This window comes from Mustelus asterias, chromosome 6 (assembly GCF_964213995.1).
Source record: "Mustelus asterias chromosome 6, sMusAst1.hap1.1, whole genome shotgun sequence".
In the NCBI taxonomy this organism is placed as follows: Eukaryota; Metazoa; Chordata; class Chondrichthyes; order Carcharhiniformes; family Triakidae; genus Mustelus; species Mustelus asterias.
In genome coordinates, this window is record NC_135806.1 from 134391541 (window position 1) to 134406966 (window position 15426).

Below are 15426 nucleotides of genomic sequence, written 5' to 3' on the forward strand. Positions count from 1 at the left end.
CCGATTCGCGGGGTTCGTGTATGCGTTCCTGCCCCAATCGCGTCTCCCAGCGTGGGCTTTCCAGCGGTGTCAGCTCTCTGCGGGGAAGTCAGCGGGGAGGCATGGAAGTCATTTAAATAGTTATTTGAATCCCATTTAAATTAGATTAGCGGGCCTGGGACTGGAATCTCTGGCTCCTTAACATCTCCTTCCTCACCAGAGTGGTTCACTCCAGCGGGGATTAAAGTAGCTCCCCACTTTCGGGGAACTGACAACCTGACCCTGCTGGAGTGAAGTGGGGGGGACAATTGGGGCCCCCCCAGAGGGTCGGGTGAAAGGGGGGTGCCCCTGGGTATTGGCACCCTGGCAGTGTCAGCCTGTGCCCCTTAGCACTGCCCTAGGGGCAAAGTGACAATACCCAGGGGGGCATGGGGCAGTGCAAGTGGTGTCCTATGGGGGCGGGACCTGGTAGGGTGATCGGTGGGGGTGGGGATCCTGCTGCCATTCTGCGGTCAGGAAGGAAGGAAGGAGGCCAGCAATTGGGGCGGGCTGGGGGTGGGTGGGGGGGGTTTAAGCCTGCTTGGTGGGGGGAGGGGGTCGGCACAGCAGGGAGGGGCGTAACTGTCGGGATGATGCGGGGGCTGGAGAGGTTTGAGGCTGGCCTAGGAATGGTCAGGGGGCCATTGATCAGCCCATGAGGGGGGCTCGGAGAGCTGGCAATGCGCGGATCGCGGGGTTGGCCAGCAATCAGGAGTCCGGCATCGCAGCACCACTGTGCATGCACCAATCTCACTGCTGACAGATCGGCGCATCCACAGTGGCCTGCTCAGCGCTATGCTGCTGGCCTCCCCTATAGGGGTAGGCCCCACCCACAGCTTTATAATGATATACAGACTAATGATCTCTGCAGTGCACAGAGTGTGGGAGATTCTTTTCTGAACTCCCACTGAAAAAAACAGCATGAATTACTCCAGTTTTCATACAAATTCGACACAGAATTGTTTGGGAGAATTCCAGCCTATATGTTTGAATAAGGTCACTCCTCACTCTTCCGAATTCCAAGGAATACAGACCCAGACTATTTAGTCTCTCTTGATAGGACAACCGTCTCATCCTAGGAATTAGCCTGGTGAATCTCCGTTGGACTGCCTCCAAGGTTAAAAACAAAAAACATTTTTCAGGTAGGGGGGAACCAAAACTATATGCGCGATTCCAGGTGAGGCCTCAACAACATCCTGTAGAATTGCAACAAAACCTCCCTATTTTTAAACTCCAGCCCTTTTGCAATAAAGTCCAAAATGCTGTTTGCCTTTTCAACTACTTGCTGGACCAAACTGCGAGCTTTTAGTGATTTGTGCACTGGAACACTTAGATCCCTCTGTGCTTCACTCACCTGCAGTCTCTCTCCATTTAGGTAATAATAATCTGCCTTTTGATTCCTCCTACCAAAGTGCATGACCTGACACTTCCACACATTAAATCTTATTCACCAGGCTTTCAGCCTGTCATCCAATCTATTTATGTCCTGTTTCAGAATACAGTATCCTCATCACAACATGGCCTTCCACCTATCTTCGTATCATCGGCAAATTTGGAAACCTTACATTCTATTCCTTCCTTCAGGTATTAATGTAAATTGTGAAGAATTGCGGGCCAAGAACAGATCCCTGCTGTACTCCATGTTGTAATGTAACCAATAGCAAAATGATGTGATCAGCTGACCAGGTATAAATGGAAAGCAGATGGGGATTGTTGGGAGCTTGTGTGGCCCAGGGGCCTGAGGGTTGCTGTAATGAAGTTTCTTTATTAAATCTTTTTCTTTGATTTACTTTCTGAAGTTAGTTTTTTTTATTGCTTGCAACTGAAGACCCCTTACTGCCAGATGAACACTTCACTACTTACATCTTTGATGATGAGGGGGATGATATTAGAAATTTTTAACAGGGTGAAGGACATAATTTTCTTAGAGAGGAATAGGGGAGATGGTGGCATAGTAGTAATCTTATTAGACTTGTAATCTTTGCAAGCATGGGTTCAAATCCCACCACTGCAGCTAGTGGAATTTAAATTCAATCCATAAAAATCAGGAATTTAAAGCTAGTCTCAGTTTTCTATCATCAATTTTAGGGCAGCACGTTGGCTAGCACTGGTGCCTCACTGCGCTAGGGACCCGTGTTCAATTTCGGCTTTGGGTGACTGTGTGGAGCTTACACGTTCTCCCTGTGTCTGCGTGGGTTTCCTCCGAGTGCTCCAGTTTTCTCCCACAGTCCAAAGATGTGCAGGTTAGGTGGATTGGCCATGTTAAATGTGTGGGTGTTACAGGGATAGGGTGGAGGGGAGGGCCTGGGTGGGATGCTCTTTTGGAGAGTCGGTGCAGACTTGATGGGCCGGATGGCCTCTTTCTGCACTGTAGGGATTCTATGGAATACTGAATCAGAGGTAAAATAGGCTGTGACCTTTGGAACCAGCCCGATGAATAGAAATGATCATTTTCAGTTCAATTCCACACGGAAACTGTGATCGGGATTTTCTGCTTTTGCATTCACCAGCCATCAATTTTATGTATTCTTTAATAGATGAAAAGAAATCACAGTGGAGTGTTAGATATAAATCACTGTCACATTAAACGTTAATGAGGTGATAATCAATATTATTTTAATCTATGAAACTGCGACTCTATCCCAAAAACCTATTTTGTTTCTCTAACTGCAATTCCAGTGCTTCTGTCATATAATATAACTTTACCATAGAATCATAGAGATTTACAGCATGGAAACAGGCCCTTCGGCCCAACTTGTCCATGCCGCTCTTTTTTTTAAAACCCCTAAGCTAGTCCCAATTGCCCGCGGTTGGCCCATATCCCTCTATACCCATGTTACCCATGTAACTGTCTAAAAGCTTTTTAAAAGACAAAATTGGACCCGCCTCTACTACTACCTCTGGCAGCTTGTTCCAGACACCAAGCACCCACAGGAACCCAAACCAATCAGACAAGAGTTCCAACTTAGGTATTTTTCACTCCCCTCCCCTCAGCAACTCTGTTTCACAGATCTCAAATGTATACTTGATTCATTCTTCAATATCTTACCAATTACAATATTTTATACTTCAATAAGTTTAATATTGCAACAACTATAATTGCTCATCAAATGCTTGAAGCTCTGCTAATCAGATGACGTGGTCAGAAATTACAGTCGGGGGGGGATGGGATTCGGAGAAGAGGTCAGGACAGAAAACAGCATCAGAAGCAAAAGGTTGACAAAGATAGCAATTCAGCCCAAAATAGCTTAATGAGAGAGCTCTGAACAAGATACAAGACAGGAGAGCAAATCAAAGATAGAAGCAAGATACCCTTTCTGCCATCCCCTCTTCTACTTTGCATTTCCCTAGCCTTTAATCCCACAATTATTTTTCCAGCTTCCTTTCACCGATTCCCATCCTCCTCCTCCTCCACACACTAACCTGTAACCCATCCCCTACATCCCAACTCCAATATTTAACCCCACTCCACTAGAACATTTGGTCCCGAAACATCTAATCAGTGATGGGAAATGTAGAGGGTGGACTTCCTGCCCTCAAACCAAGTGAGTACTTCTGCCTGCTATTGCAGACATTTTACCTGTAGGCTTGTAAATCGTGCTTCCTAATCAGGGAGAAGCCCCGGTGGGAATGACCGTCCCTGCAGCAACCACCCCTCCCCCACCCCACACAAGTGTCTGTCCGTCTGGCTCCGGTGACCGAAGAACCCTTCTTGGTTGACTTCCAGACCCAGTGGCCACCATTCCCAGTGGTGCTGTTGACACAGTTGATTGAGCCAGCAGCACTTACGGCCAGAACGCCCTTTAAAGGAATATGACCCCCAACAGTAACTAACCTTCTTTGGCAGGACAGCCAAAATAATGTAGTCAAGGATCCTAAAAACAGTTGCGGCGGGGTTGTCCCTGGTTGAGTGCCGACAAAATTCCATTCACGCTTGACAACTCAGTGTGACAGCTGTCTCAACTGTGGCACAAGTCTCCAAAGTTATTGAGGAGAATTTTGCAGGGTCAACTGGCTTTTGTCATGACTGGTGATTAAGTCCATGCCGGGTGATATGCTTCTTCTGATTAGACTTTTCGCAATGGTTTGATACAATTGAGTGCTTGCTCGGCTATTTCAGAGGGCAGTTAAAAGACAACTATATTGCTGTGGGTCCAGAGAGAAATGTAGGCCAGACCAGGTAAGGTTAGCAGATTTTAAAAATCTTTAAAAAGTGGGGAAACCCTAAAGGACATTTGTGAACCAGATGGCTTTTAATGACAATCTGGTCACATGGCTGATTTTTAAAAATAGATTTGTAATATTTTCAAATTTTCGGCATTTGATGCTCTTTGTTACAAACAACTGTGGTGGACGATGACCTCGCACTGCATGTTGTTTTTATAGAATATGTACACGCACTATACTCACTGCTATTTCAAAACTTTAAAACTGGACCGTGGCTTAACACAGCTCTTAAAATGGCTGAACCTGTGCCTGTTTGTGACCCCAGAACAAAAGCAACACTTTGAAGTTTTGTGAAAATACATATCTCGTTATCTCTGAGGAGCCACTAATGATCGCCTGGGAAATGCACAGCTTAACTTCAAAGAGCCACTTGCATTTGATAACCCAAATTTGCCAGCAGGAGACAGGGGAAGATGAAAGGCCTCTCAAGCATCCCTTTAAATTCATAATGGCTGGGACATTTGAGACCCAGACAAATTCCAGACAATGGGTACGCATCCTTTGTTGAAGACTTGGTGGAGAGGGGAGGGTCATGTGACCTAGGCCTCTGGCTTGTGGAACAAGTAATATTGTTTTGCCGAACAAAATAGCTTAGTCTGCCCTTTAACACCTGACCAGCAGCCACACAGAAAGCATAAGTCTATTTATTAGTGTCACAAGTAGGCTTACATTAACACTGCAATGAAGTTACTGTGAATATTCCCTCGTGAAAATCCCCTAGAAAGGAGCTCTGTCTAGGTTAAACACCTAGCTCCATCTACACTGCTTCTGTTGGAAATTCTGCATCATCTGCGTGTGTCATCGCATCTTGTGAAGTCAGCAACACGATGGAAGTAAATTCTACAAACTTGGTTTTCAGCCAGCCAATCTCGGTAAACTCAATTGGACTTTGATCTGGACTCTGAACCCAATATCTACTTTCACTGTGGTCTCCGTACTGTAAAAGCTTTTTTCTATCCCTCTCTTCATTGTCTGAGTGTGGAGGTGATGTTGCAAACCTGGTTGGAGACTTGGGCGGAAAAATGGCAGAAGGAGTTTAATCCAGACAACTGAGATAATGCATTTTGGAAGGTCCAATGCATGTAGCAATTATACAGTAAACGGTAGTATTGACAGGCAGAGAGATCTGGGCGTACATGTCCACCAATCACTGAAAGCAGCAACACAGGTGGATAAGGTAGCCAGGAAGGCATATGGCATGCTTGCCTTCATCAGTCGGGCCATTGAGTATGACTGAACCAATACGTCTTGATGGCAAGTGGTAAGAATGGGAGTGTTGGCTGGTCAACCATACTGCCGAAGGCAATGCAAACCACTGCAACAATTCGTCAAGCATAGTCATGGACCAATTCAATTGAAGTCCATGGTCACCAATGCCCTCTGATGGCATTGAAGGTGCCCAAGGATCGGGTACCTGAAGGAAGAGGAGGAGTATGGAGGCCAACACAGAAGTTACCTACCTGCAAACCAACAGCACACAACCTCTTTCTGGTGGACATTGTTGGATGCTTTTTAAAATCTAAAGTTACATATCCCATCTTACCGTTGATTACTACAAGGCAAACAAAGAAGTTTCTGGGAGCAACAACAGCATGCATTTATATAGCACTATTAATCTAGAGCCCAGGTGTTTCACAGGAGGGTTATCAAACAGAATCTGACACCATGTCATGTTAATGAGACACACTATGATAATCTAAATAACTAACGTGCAAGTAGAATTGACCAAAATTCCAGTTAACCAAAATTAAACAGTAGTTCCATTGAATCAATACATTGCCTATGCTTCAAACTCTTCGAACCTGAAGAGCATTTTGAGGCTTCCAAATCAACAAGATTTGTTTGAACAATGTCCTCAGAGTTGACAAAAGGCAGTCACCTCTTTAGTTCAAGCAAGCTTCTGTGTGACATTGTTTTGTCCATATATAATATAAAGTACTTTAGAAAGATCTGCAGATAAAAACACGTACCGATACACTCTATTTCAATCTAAGATAATGGGAGTAAGGGTATGCATGGGAATCAGGTCTTGCCCAAGGCAAGGCATAAATAACGGCTCCCTCGTGCTTTCCAACATTTCAAAAGGACAGCAAAGCATGGATGTATTATGAATGAAAATTGCATTTAACCTACAATGCTTATTGGATGGGATCAACACCTTTCCTCAACTCTTTAGTCCGTAAAGTTACAATCACAGGCAAACAAACCATTACAAATATTTAGTTTTACCTTTATAAAAGCACTATGTATTATCAAAATAAATGGGGAAATGACATCTCATGATTCTTATATGTTGAAGCTGCAAAAATCAACAAAGTAGGCAATTTGAACTACTACTTTCCAAAAATATTCTTCTGGCTTTTAAGCACCAGCACTAGTTTCAAAGAATTAACGTATCAATTGTTATTCCAAAAGGAAGCATTATAAACTCCGCAGAGCAACAATGTACTTCTTGTACAACTGTACATAAACACAAATGCTGAGAAATCTGCAAAGACAACAGCATTTGGTTTAATTGACAGATGTGTCTATTCTGTCATTACATTAGCATTCAGCACATCCCAGAGGAAACCGTTTCTGTAAAAAAAAACTAGTGCCATCTTTGTGTACTTTCGAAAGAAAGAGATGACACTTCACCAAATAAAACATCAACCATTTTAAAAGAGAAGTGAAGTGAAGAAAATACCAAAGGCAATTCTTACAATATCAGCCAACTGTCTGTCCGTGGAAAATAATAAAACCAGACATCAATTTCTTCTCCATTGTTAACAATGAACGATACAGTATAGAACATGTTAATAAATTGGAACAATTAAACAAGATCTCAATCTTCCAGGACTAACCATATTTATCATAACATAAAACACTACAGCTTCTCCAAAGGAAAGAACAGAGTCCTGCAGATATAGTTTGAATACTTGAACTCCTAATTTATGTTAATTATCAAACAGAAAATTTTCTCCATAAATTGCAACAAAGCCAGACACGCTAAAAAAAAAACAAGATGCCAAGATCCGAACTTTAACAATGCATCATGCCTTGAGGCATACTAACCTATTTTAAATCACCACCTACTGCAAACAAGGCCTGCGTCAGCTTTACCAGAGCAGTTCCAAATTAACCCTGCACAAATCCGCAATATCAAGCTAAGAATGATGCTGCTTATGCGGCATTAACAAAAGAATTAACAGAAAGAGAAAAGCTGCACGGCTCGAGCAGGCACACCTTATACTGCAAATACGATTGGAGTTCTTAACCTCTGGACTGAAACCAAGCTTCACTGGTGTGAGGGAGGTGGGAGGGGAAGAGAGAAAGACTGAGCTACAGTGCGGAGATTAATATGTAACACTGGATTTCTTTGTGAAACCATTTTAGTCCAGTACTTAAAGTGCCTGGCATCGAATACAATTTAAAACAATAGCACATTAATAATACGAACAGGATTTTACATATCATAAGGAACCTTGATAAATATCCAAGTCACGGTGAAAATCCCTATCTAACATATTACATTTCACTGAGAGGTTTTGTTTAAGGAGAAAGTGTTGAAGAATTAAAGCAGCATCTGTCTGTGTCAGCTACAGCACAGATGGTGGCACTAACTGACCAGCGTGATTTGTTAGGACTAGACCATTCATGCAAACAAAATGGGAATACCTTAAATAGGAAGGCAAAGAAATGTGAAAATGATTCCCAACTGCAGAGTAAAAATAGCAAAGCCATCAAAATGGTGCAGTAAAACAGAAAAAATCTTCCAGTCAGACGCTTCAAAATAAAGGGGGCATCACACACTCTACCTGTCAAGTGCACTTTCCCACATTTGCAAAAGGCTAATAATGATAAACAGCCTGGGAAATTGAACTCACCCCTTTTCTGCATCTCTTGCAAAGGAATGCAGTCTCTACCACCACCATCATAAGGTAAGTAAGGATCGGAAGGCATATCCATACGATATCAAGAAGGGAGCAGGTATGCTGCACTGAAAATCTTGTCACATTATCCTCTCAAACTGCAGAGCAGCAGAGCTGCCATGTTTGCTCAGGAAAACAGACTGTGTGCGCGTTCAGCCTTGTGCACGAGCCTGGGTCCTGTGATAGGCTGTGTAAGCAACAGGAAACTGATATAAGCAACAGGAAATTGCTCCTGTCATGTTGCTACTGGATACCTATTCACTGATCACAGAAGCTTAACAGCCAAGTAAATGCATCGTCAGCTAATGTTTTTGAAGGTGACAGTTCTAATTTTGGCAGATTACCTTTTCCTAAATTTAGGAACACAATAAGTGTTTGACTGTCAAAAGTTAAACTAATTACGAAATACACAGTAAAATTTTGTCTCTACCTTTTATTTCTTTATTGTCTTTCTTTATTTTTCTTCTTGAGGGGTGAGAGATATAGGACAGATGTTAGAGGTAGGTTCTTTACTCAGAGTATAGTAAGGGCGTGGAATGCTCTGCCTGCAGCAGTGGTGGACTCGTCAACGTAGAGAGCGTTCAAGTGGTAATTGGATAAACATATGGATGATATTGGAATAGTGTAGATTAGAGAGGCTTTAGATTGGTACCACTGGTCGGCGCAACATCGAGGGCCGAAGGGCCTGTACTGCGCTGTAATGTTCTATGTTCCCCCTCACCCTTTCCCCCATTTTATCCCCCCTTTCCTTACCTTTTCTTCCCATTGCTTCCCCTTTCCCCCCTTCTCAATTTCCCCCCTCTCCCCGCACATCTTCATCTGTCACAATTCACCCTCTGATTTCAGCTTCTCTGCCGTCCGACCATTCACACCCTTTATTCTCTCTATGAGCTGCCATTAGCAGTCTTTTCCCCTTGTTTCTGTGGCTATGACTCATCTTTCATCCCCTCACCCTGCAGTATAAATATCTCCCACTTTCTCTGTCCTTTAGCTTTGACAAAGGGTCATTTGGACTCAAAACATCAGCTCCTTTCTCTCCTTACACAGACGCTGCCAGGCCTGCTGAGATTTTCCAGCATTTTCTCTTTTGGTTTCAAAATTTAGTTTCGCTCTCATTTTCATTGTGGGTCCTTACTTATTTAAACTTACTGGAGAGAGAAAAAGCGAGTGAGAGAAGAAACTTAGAAAAAGGAAATAAACAAGCAAGAGTTTGAGGACGGGATGGAGAAAGAGAGGGAAAGAAACGCATTACATGCAATTTTATAGAAAAGTTATAGAATTTCCTAACATCCTCATTACAGGAAGGATGTGGAAAAGATTGAAAGGGTGCAGAGGAGAATTACAAGGATGTTTCCTGGATTGAGTGGCATGCCTTATGAGGATAGGCTGAGGGAGCTCGGTCTTTTCTCCTTGGAGAGACGTAGGATGAGAGGAGACCTAATAGAGGTATACAAGATGTTGAGAGGCATAGATCGGGTGGACTCTCAGAGGCTTTTTCCCAGGGTGGAAATGGCTGCTACGAGAGGACACAGGTTTAAGGTGCTGGGGGGTAGGTACAGGGGAAATGTTAGGGGGAAATTTTTCACACAGAGGGTGGTGGGCGAGTGGAATCGGCTGCCGTCAGTGGTGGTGGAGGCAAACTCACTAGGATCTTTTAAGAGACTCCTGGATGAGTACATGGGACTTAATAGGATGGAGGGTTATAGGTCGGCCTAAAAGGTAGGGATATGTTCGGCACAACTTGTGGGGCCGAAGGGCCTGTTTTGGTGCTGTGGTTTTTCTATGTTTCGTTCTATGTTTCTATTCTTCAGTATTATAGAATTGTTAAGGCACAGAGGGGAGCCATTTGATCCATTGTGCCTGCACCGGCTCTCTAAACGAGTATCATGACTCAGAGCCTTTCCCTTGCCACCTATGTTTCCTTGCACATTGTCTCGAACAGAAGACAGTGGGCTAAAGTGCTTCACGGCCAAGGAACAAAAAGCAAATTACCGCAGATTGTGGTGAATAAGTCGACCATTGAAGCCTCGAAAAATCCTTCCAAAAAAAAAAGGTCGACTTATATGCCGAGTAAAAAATGTGAACCGCCAGGTGTTAGTGTGGATGGTCGCCATTTTGAAGTGTGAAAAAAAAACACACTGCTAATTCAAATTAAAAATCAATGTGAAGCATTTCATTGAATTAATTCTACAAGGATACCTTTAACTACATTCATTATCTTCAGCGTTCGACGCAAAGGGTTCATGAAGTTCATTCTGTGTCACTTTGGCTGTGGCATCATCATAAGGATCTCTCTGGATCAGATTTAGCATTTTCAATGGGGCTGCACAGTGGTTAGCACTGCTGCCTCATAGCGCTAGGGACCTGGGTTCAATTTTAGCTGCAGGTCACTGATTGTGTGAAGTTTGCATGGTTTCCCTGTATCTGCGTGGGTTTCCTCCGAGTAGTCTGCTTTCCTCCCACACTTCAAAGATGTGCACGTTAGGTTGTTTGGCTACGGTAAATTGCCCTTCGTATCAGGAGGATTAGCAGGGCAAACACGTGGGGTTATGAGGATAGGGCCTGGAAAAACTAGAACCAGAGGGCACAACCTCAGGCTAAAGGGACAATCCTTTAAAACAGAGATGAGGAGGAATTTCTTCAGCCAGAGAGTGGTGAATCTGTGGAACTCTTTGCCGCAGAAGGCTGTGGAGGCCAGGTCATTGAGTGTCTTTAAGACAGAGATAAATAGCTTCTTGATTGATAAGGGGATCAGGGATTATGGGGAAAAGGCAGGAGAATGGGGATGAGAAAAAAAAAAATCAGCCAAGATTGAATGGAGGAGCAGACGCGATGGGCCGAGTGGCCTAATCCTGCTCTTATATCTTATGGTCTTTCAAATTTAACACTCTTAGATTCAACCTTATTCAATACATCCACAAGTTCTGGAGCCAGCAAGTAAAAATATATTCCATCATTGACAGAAGTCTCACAACACCAGATTAAAGTCTAACAGGTTTATTTGGAATCACGAGCATCTCCACATTATGGCTTCCATCATTGTCAACCGCCTCACTTCTCTTACATCAGCTCATAGATAGCAGGACGTTAGAAAAAGAAACAGATGTAGCTGCGAGGTGAATGGGTGAAGGCTGCAAGTCCCTTCAGCAATGGCATGTATCTGACTGCATTACAAAATACTGCATATTGTTTATACAATATACAAGAGAGACTGTGCAAGAGAAAATTAAAATTCCCTTCGCAGAAGGAAAGCTTGTACTAAATGCCATGAGAAACATAAGAACATAAGAAATAGGAGCAGGAGTAGGCCATCTAGCCCCTCAAGCCTGCCCCGCCATTCAATAAGATCATGGCTGATCTGAAGTGGATCAGTTCCACTTATCCGCCTGATCCCTATAACCCCTAATTCCCTTACCGATCAGGAATCCATCTATCCGTGATTTAAACATCTGTGACAATTTATCTTGCGAGCCAAGTTAAAAACCCTGATTGTGCTGGTGTGTTCCACAATAGCATCTCTCAGTGGAGGGATGGGACCTTGAACAGCCAACACCAGGCAGAATGCAGCCAAGGATTAAGAAAGCAAGGAAGTGATTTAACCAACAATTCACAGGGCAGACAAAGATAACCGCTTGAAGGACAAAACAGCTTGGACCTGACTGAACCATCTGTGAATAAAAAAAATATTTACGATTGCAGGGATGTGGCAGGACCTACTTTGATTTAATTTATTGTTCCATGTTTTAGCATACAGTGAAAGGTATTGTTTCTTGCGCGCTATACAGACAAAGCGTACCGTTCATAGAGAAGGAAAGGAGCGAAAGTGCAGAATGCAGTGTTACAGTCATAGCTCGGATGTAATATAGTTTTAGAAACATTGAACAAGAACAAAAGATAGAATTAGAGGGTATGCTGGGCACAGTTTGCAAGAAGTCGCCTCACTCCGGCGCCATCTTGGTTTGTCTGACCAAAGGTGAGAGAACAAAGTGATATCTATGTCTGACTTCCTCAATGCAAACCAGCTCCTTGATGGCATGTTAAATTTCAACTGACCCAGGTCAGAGAACATGCTGTGCAAAGGTAATTGCTAATCTCAGTACATGTTTGAAGGGCACGTCAAGTAAAATAAACAAAAAAGTCAGACAATTTGCCCATTCAGCTCACATTGCTCATTGTGCCAGTGCATACCACCTCTGTGAAAATATTTCTTGTAACTCTCCCCCACATTTTTCGATCCATGATACTGAGTCTATATCCTCTTAGTGCCAATTCACTAACGAATGGCGTTAATCTTTCACTTTTTCCTCTCAACACCTTCAGAACTTGGAAAACTTATATTGGGCTGCAACCCTTCACCCATCTTAGAGACTTATAAAATTCTAACAGGACTAAACAGGGTAGATGCAGGAAGGATGTTCCCGATGGTGGGGGTGTCCAGAACCAGGGGTCACAGTCTGAGGATTCGGGGTGGACCATTTAGGACAGAGGTGAGGAGACATTTCTTCACTCAGAGAGTGGTGAGCCTGTGGAATTCATTACCACAGGAAGTAGTTGATGCCAAAACATTGACTGTATTCAAGAGGCGGCTGGATATAGCACCTGGGGCCGAATGGGATCAATGGTTATGGGGAGAAAGCAGGATTAGGCTATCGAGTTGGATGATCAGCCATGATGGTAATAAATGGCAGAGCAGGTTCAAAGGGCCAAATGGCCTCCTCCTGCTCCTATCTTCTACGTTTCTATGTTTCTATCTCCTAACTTTCTCTGCTATAACTAATATTCTGTTGAGTCTTTATTCTGTGTGTCACGCATGTCTCATAAATAAAGTAATTCCCTGGTTTTATAGTCAACAACTAATGACTCAAATCCATTTTTCCTTTTTTGGCCCTTTCCACTTATATTCCCACCATGAAAGAGCAATGTACCATTTCCTATATTATGACTACACTTGAAAAGTACGTCACTGACTCTGAAGTACTTTAGAACATCCCAGGGTTTTTCTCTTTATTCTTTCACGGGATGTGGACGTCACTGGCAATGCAGCATTTGTCGCCCATCCCTAATTGCCCTTGAACTAAGTAACTTGCCAGGCCATGTCAGAGTGCAGTTAAGATTGGCATGTCGGCCAGACCAGGTAATGATGGCAGGTTTCCTTCCCCAAAAGACATTCGTCAACAAAATGTGTTATTGTGACAATCGATGATAGTTTCAAGGTTACCATTATCTTTATATCCCTTGCTAGCTTTCTATTCCAGAATTAACAACTGAATTCAGATTCCACGAGCTGCCGTACTGGGATTTGAACCTGTGGGTCCCTGGATTATTGGTCGAGCGACATTACCACTCCACCTTCAGCAACCCTGGGGTTGTGAAGGCACTACAGAAATGCAAGTTCTTTCTCTTTTTGCATGTACTCCTCCAGGTCGATCTGCTCCATTATTTAATATTGCTCCTTAGAAATTGTTAACCGGACACAGGTGCAGTTGTGATGACACCACTTTATCTACATACCCTGACTTTATTAGAAAACACCGTCTTTACAAGCACACAATACAGAGGAACATATTTCACATGTACGTTTGCGTAACAAATATAACTGCAACTATTCAGTAGCCATTTAAAGCAAAGTGCAGCCAACAACAGACTGTTTTTGGTCTTACCAGTTCACCAACAAATACATATAAAAGGGTAGAGTTTACTTACATTCCCTGTGTTACTGGGCATTGAGTTTAAATGTCCAATGACAGTGTCTGTTACTCACTTTTAATTTGCTGATCAGAATTACTGACCAGGGGCAGCACGGTGGCACAGTGGTCAGCACTGCTGCCTCACAGCACCAGGCACCCGGGTTTGATTCTGGCCTCGGGTCACTGTCTGTGTGAAGGTTGCACATTCTCCCCGTATCTGCGTGGGCTTCCTCCCACAGTCCAAAGATGTGTGGGTTAGGTTGATTGACCATGCTAAATTGACCCTAGTGTCAGGGGATTAGCAGGGTAAATATGTGGGACGACGGGAATAGGGCCTGGGTGGATTGTAGACGGTGCAGACTCGATGGGCCGAATGGCCTCCTTCAGCACTGAAGGGATTCTATGATTCAGTGAGAATTGCAAGTTGCCAAATATGCTTTGTAAAGTATAACAATGTGGGTATATTTATATATTGGTATGTATATAAGGGGCACTTTTGCTAAAAACAAAAGGAAAGTACATCATGGCACACCAAATGTTCATGTTAGAGATAGAATCGTAGAAGAATTATAGAATCCTGACAGTGCAGAAAAAGACCATTCGGCCGATCGAGTCTGCACCAATTCTCTCTGTAAGAAGTTTCACAACACCAGGTTAAAGTCCAACAGGTATATTTGGTAGCAAAAGCCACTAGCTTTCGAAGCGCTGCTCCTTCGTCAGGTGAGTGGGAGTCCTGTTCACAAACAGGGCATATAAAGACACAAACTCAATTTACAAAATAATGATTGGAATGCGAGTCTTTACAGGTAATCAAGTCTTAAAAGTACGGACAATGTGAGTGGAGAGAGGGTTAAACACAGGTTAAAGAGATGTGTATTGTCTCCAGCCAGGACAGTTAGTGAGATTTTGCAAGCCCAAGGAAGTTGTGGGGGTTACAGATAGTGTGACATGAACCCAAGATCCCGGTTGAGGCCATCCTCATGTGTGCGAAACTTGGCTATCAGTCTCTGCTCAGCGATTCTGTGCTGTCGTGTGTCGTGAAGGCCGCCTTGGAGAACGCTAACCTGAAGATCAGAGGCCGAATGCCTGTGACTGCTGAAGTGTTCCCCAACAGAAAGAGAACACTCTTGCCTGGTGATTGTCGAGTGGTGTTCATTCATCCATTGTCGTAGCGTCTGCATGGTCCCCCCAATGTACCATGCCTCGGGACATTCTTTCCTGCAGCGCATCAGGTAGACAACGTTGGCCGAGTTGCAAGTGTATGTACCGTGTACCTGGTGGATGGTGTTCTCACGTGAGATGATGGCATCCATGTCGATGATCCGGCATGTCTTGCAGAGATTGCTGTGGCAGGGTTGTGTGGTGTCGTGGTCACTGTTCTCCTGAAGGCTGGGTAGTTTTCTGCGGACAATGGTCTGTTTGAGGTTGTGCGGTTGTTTGAAAGCAAGAAGTGGGGGGTGTGGGGATGGCCTTGGCGAGATGTTCGTCTTCATCAATGACATGTTGAAGGCTCCGGAGAAGATGTCGTAGCTTCTCCGCTCCGGGGAAGTACTGGACGACGAAGGGTACTCTGTCCACTGTGT

General features: G+C 43.7%; 1 protein-coding gene across 5 annotated transcripts in view; it reads right to left on the bottom strand.

Moving 5' to 3' along the window:
- clcn3 (chloride channel 3) overlaps nucleotides 1–15426 on the bottom strand; it is a 159461-nt gene that overhangs the window by 100849 nt on the left and 43186 nt on the right. For 2 of the 5 annotated variants that reach the window (XM_078215133.1, XM_078215129.1), the window contains exon 1: nucleotides 8112–8315. The exons of the other annotated variants lie outside the window; for them this stretch is intronic. In XM_078215133.1, coding sequence (XP_078071259.1) covers nucleotides 8112–8193 — 82 coding nt within the window. In that variant the 5' untranslated portion in view covers nucleotides 8194–8315. Of the gene's footprint in view, nucleotides 1–8111; nucleotides 8316–15426 lie in introns of those variants that run through there. 5 annotated transcript variants of the gene reach the window in all.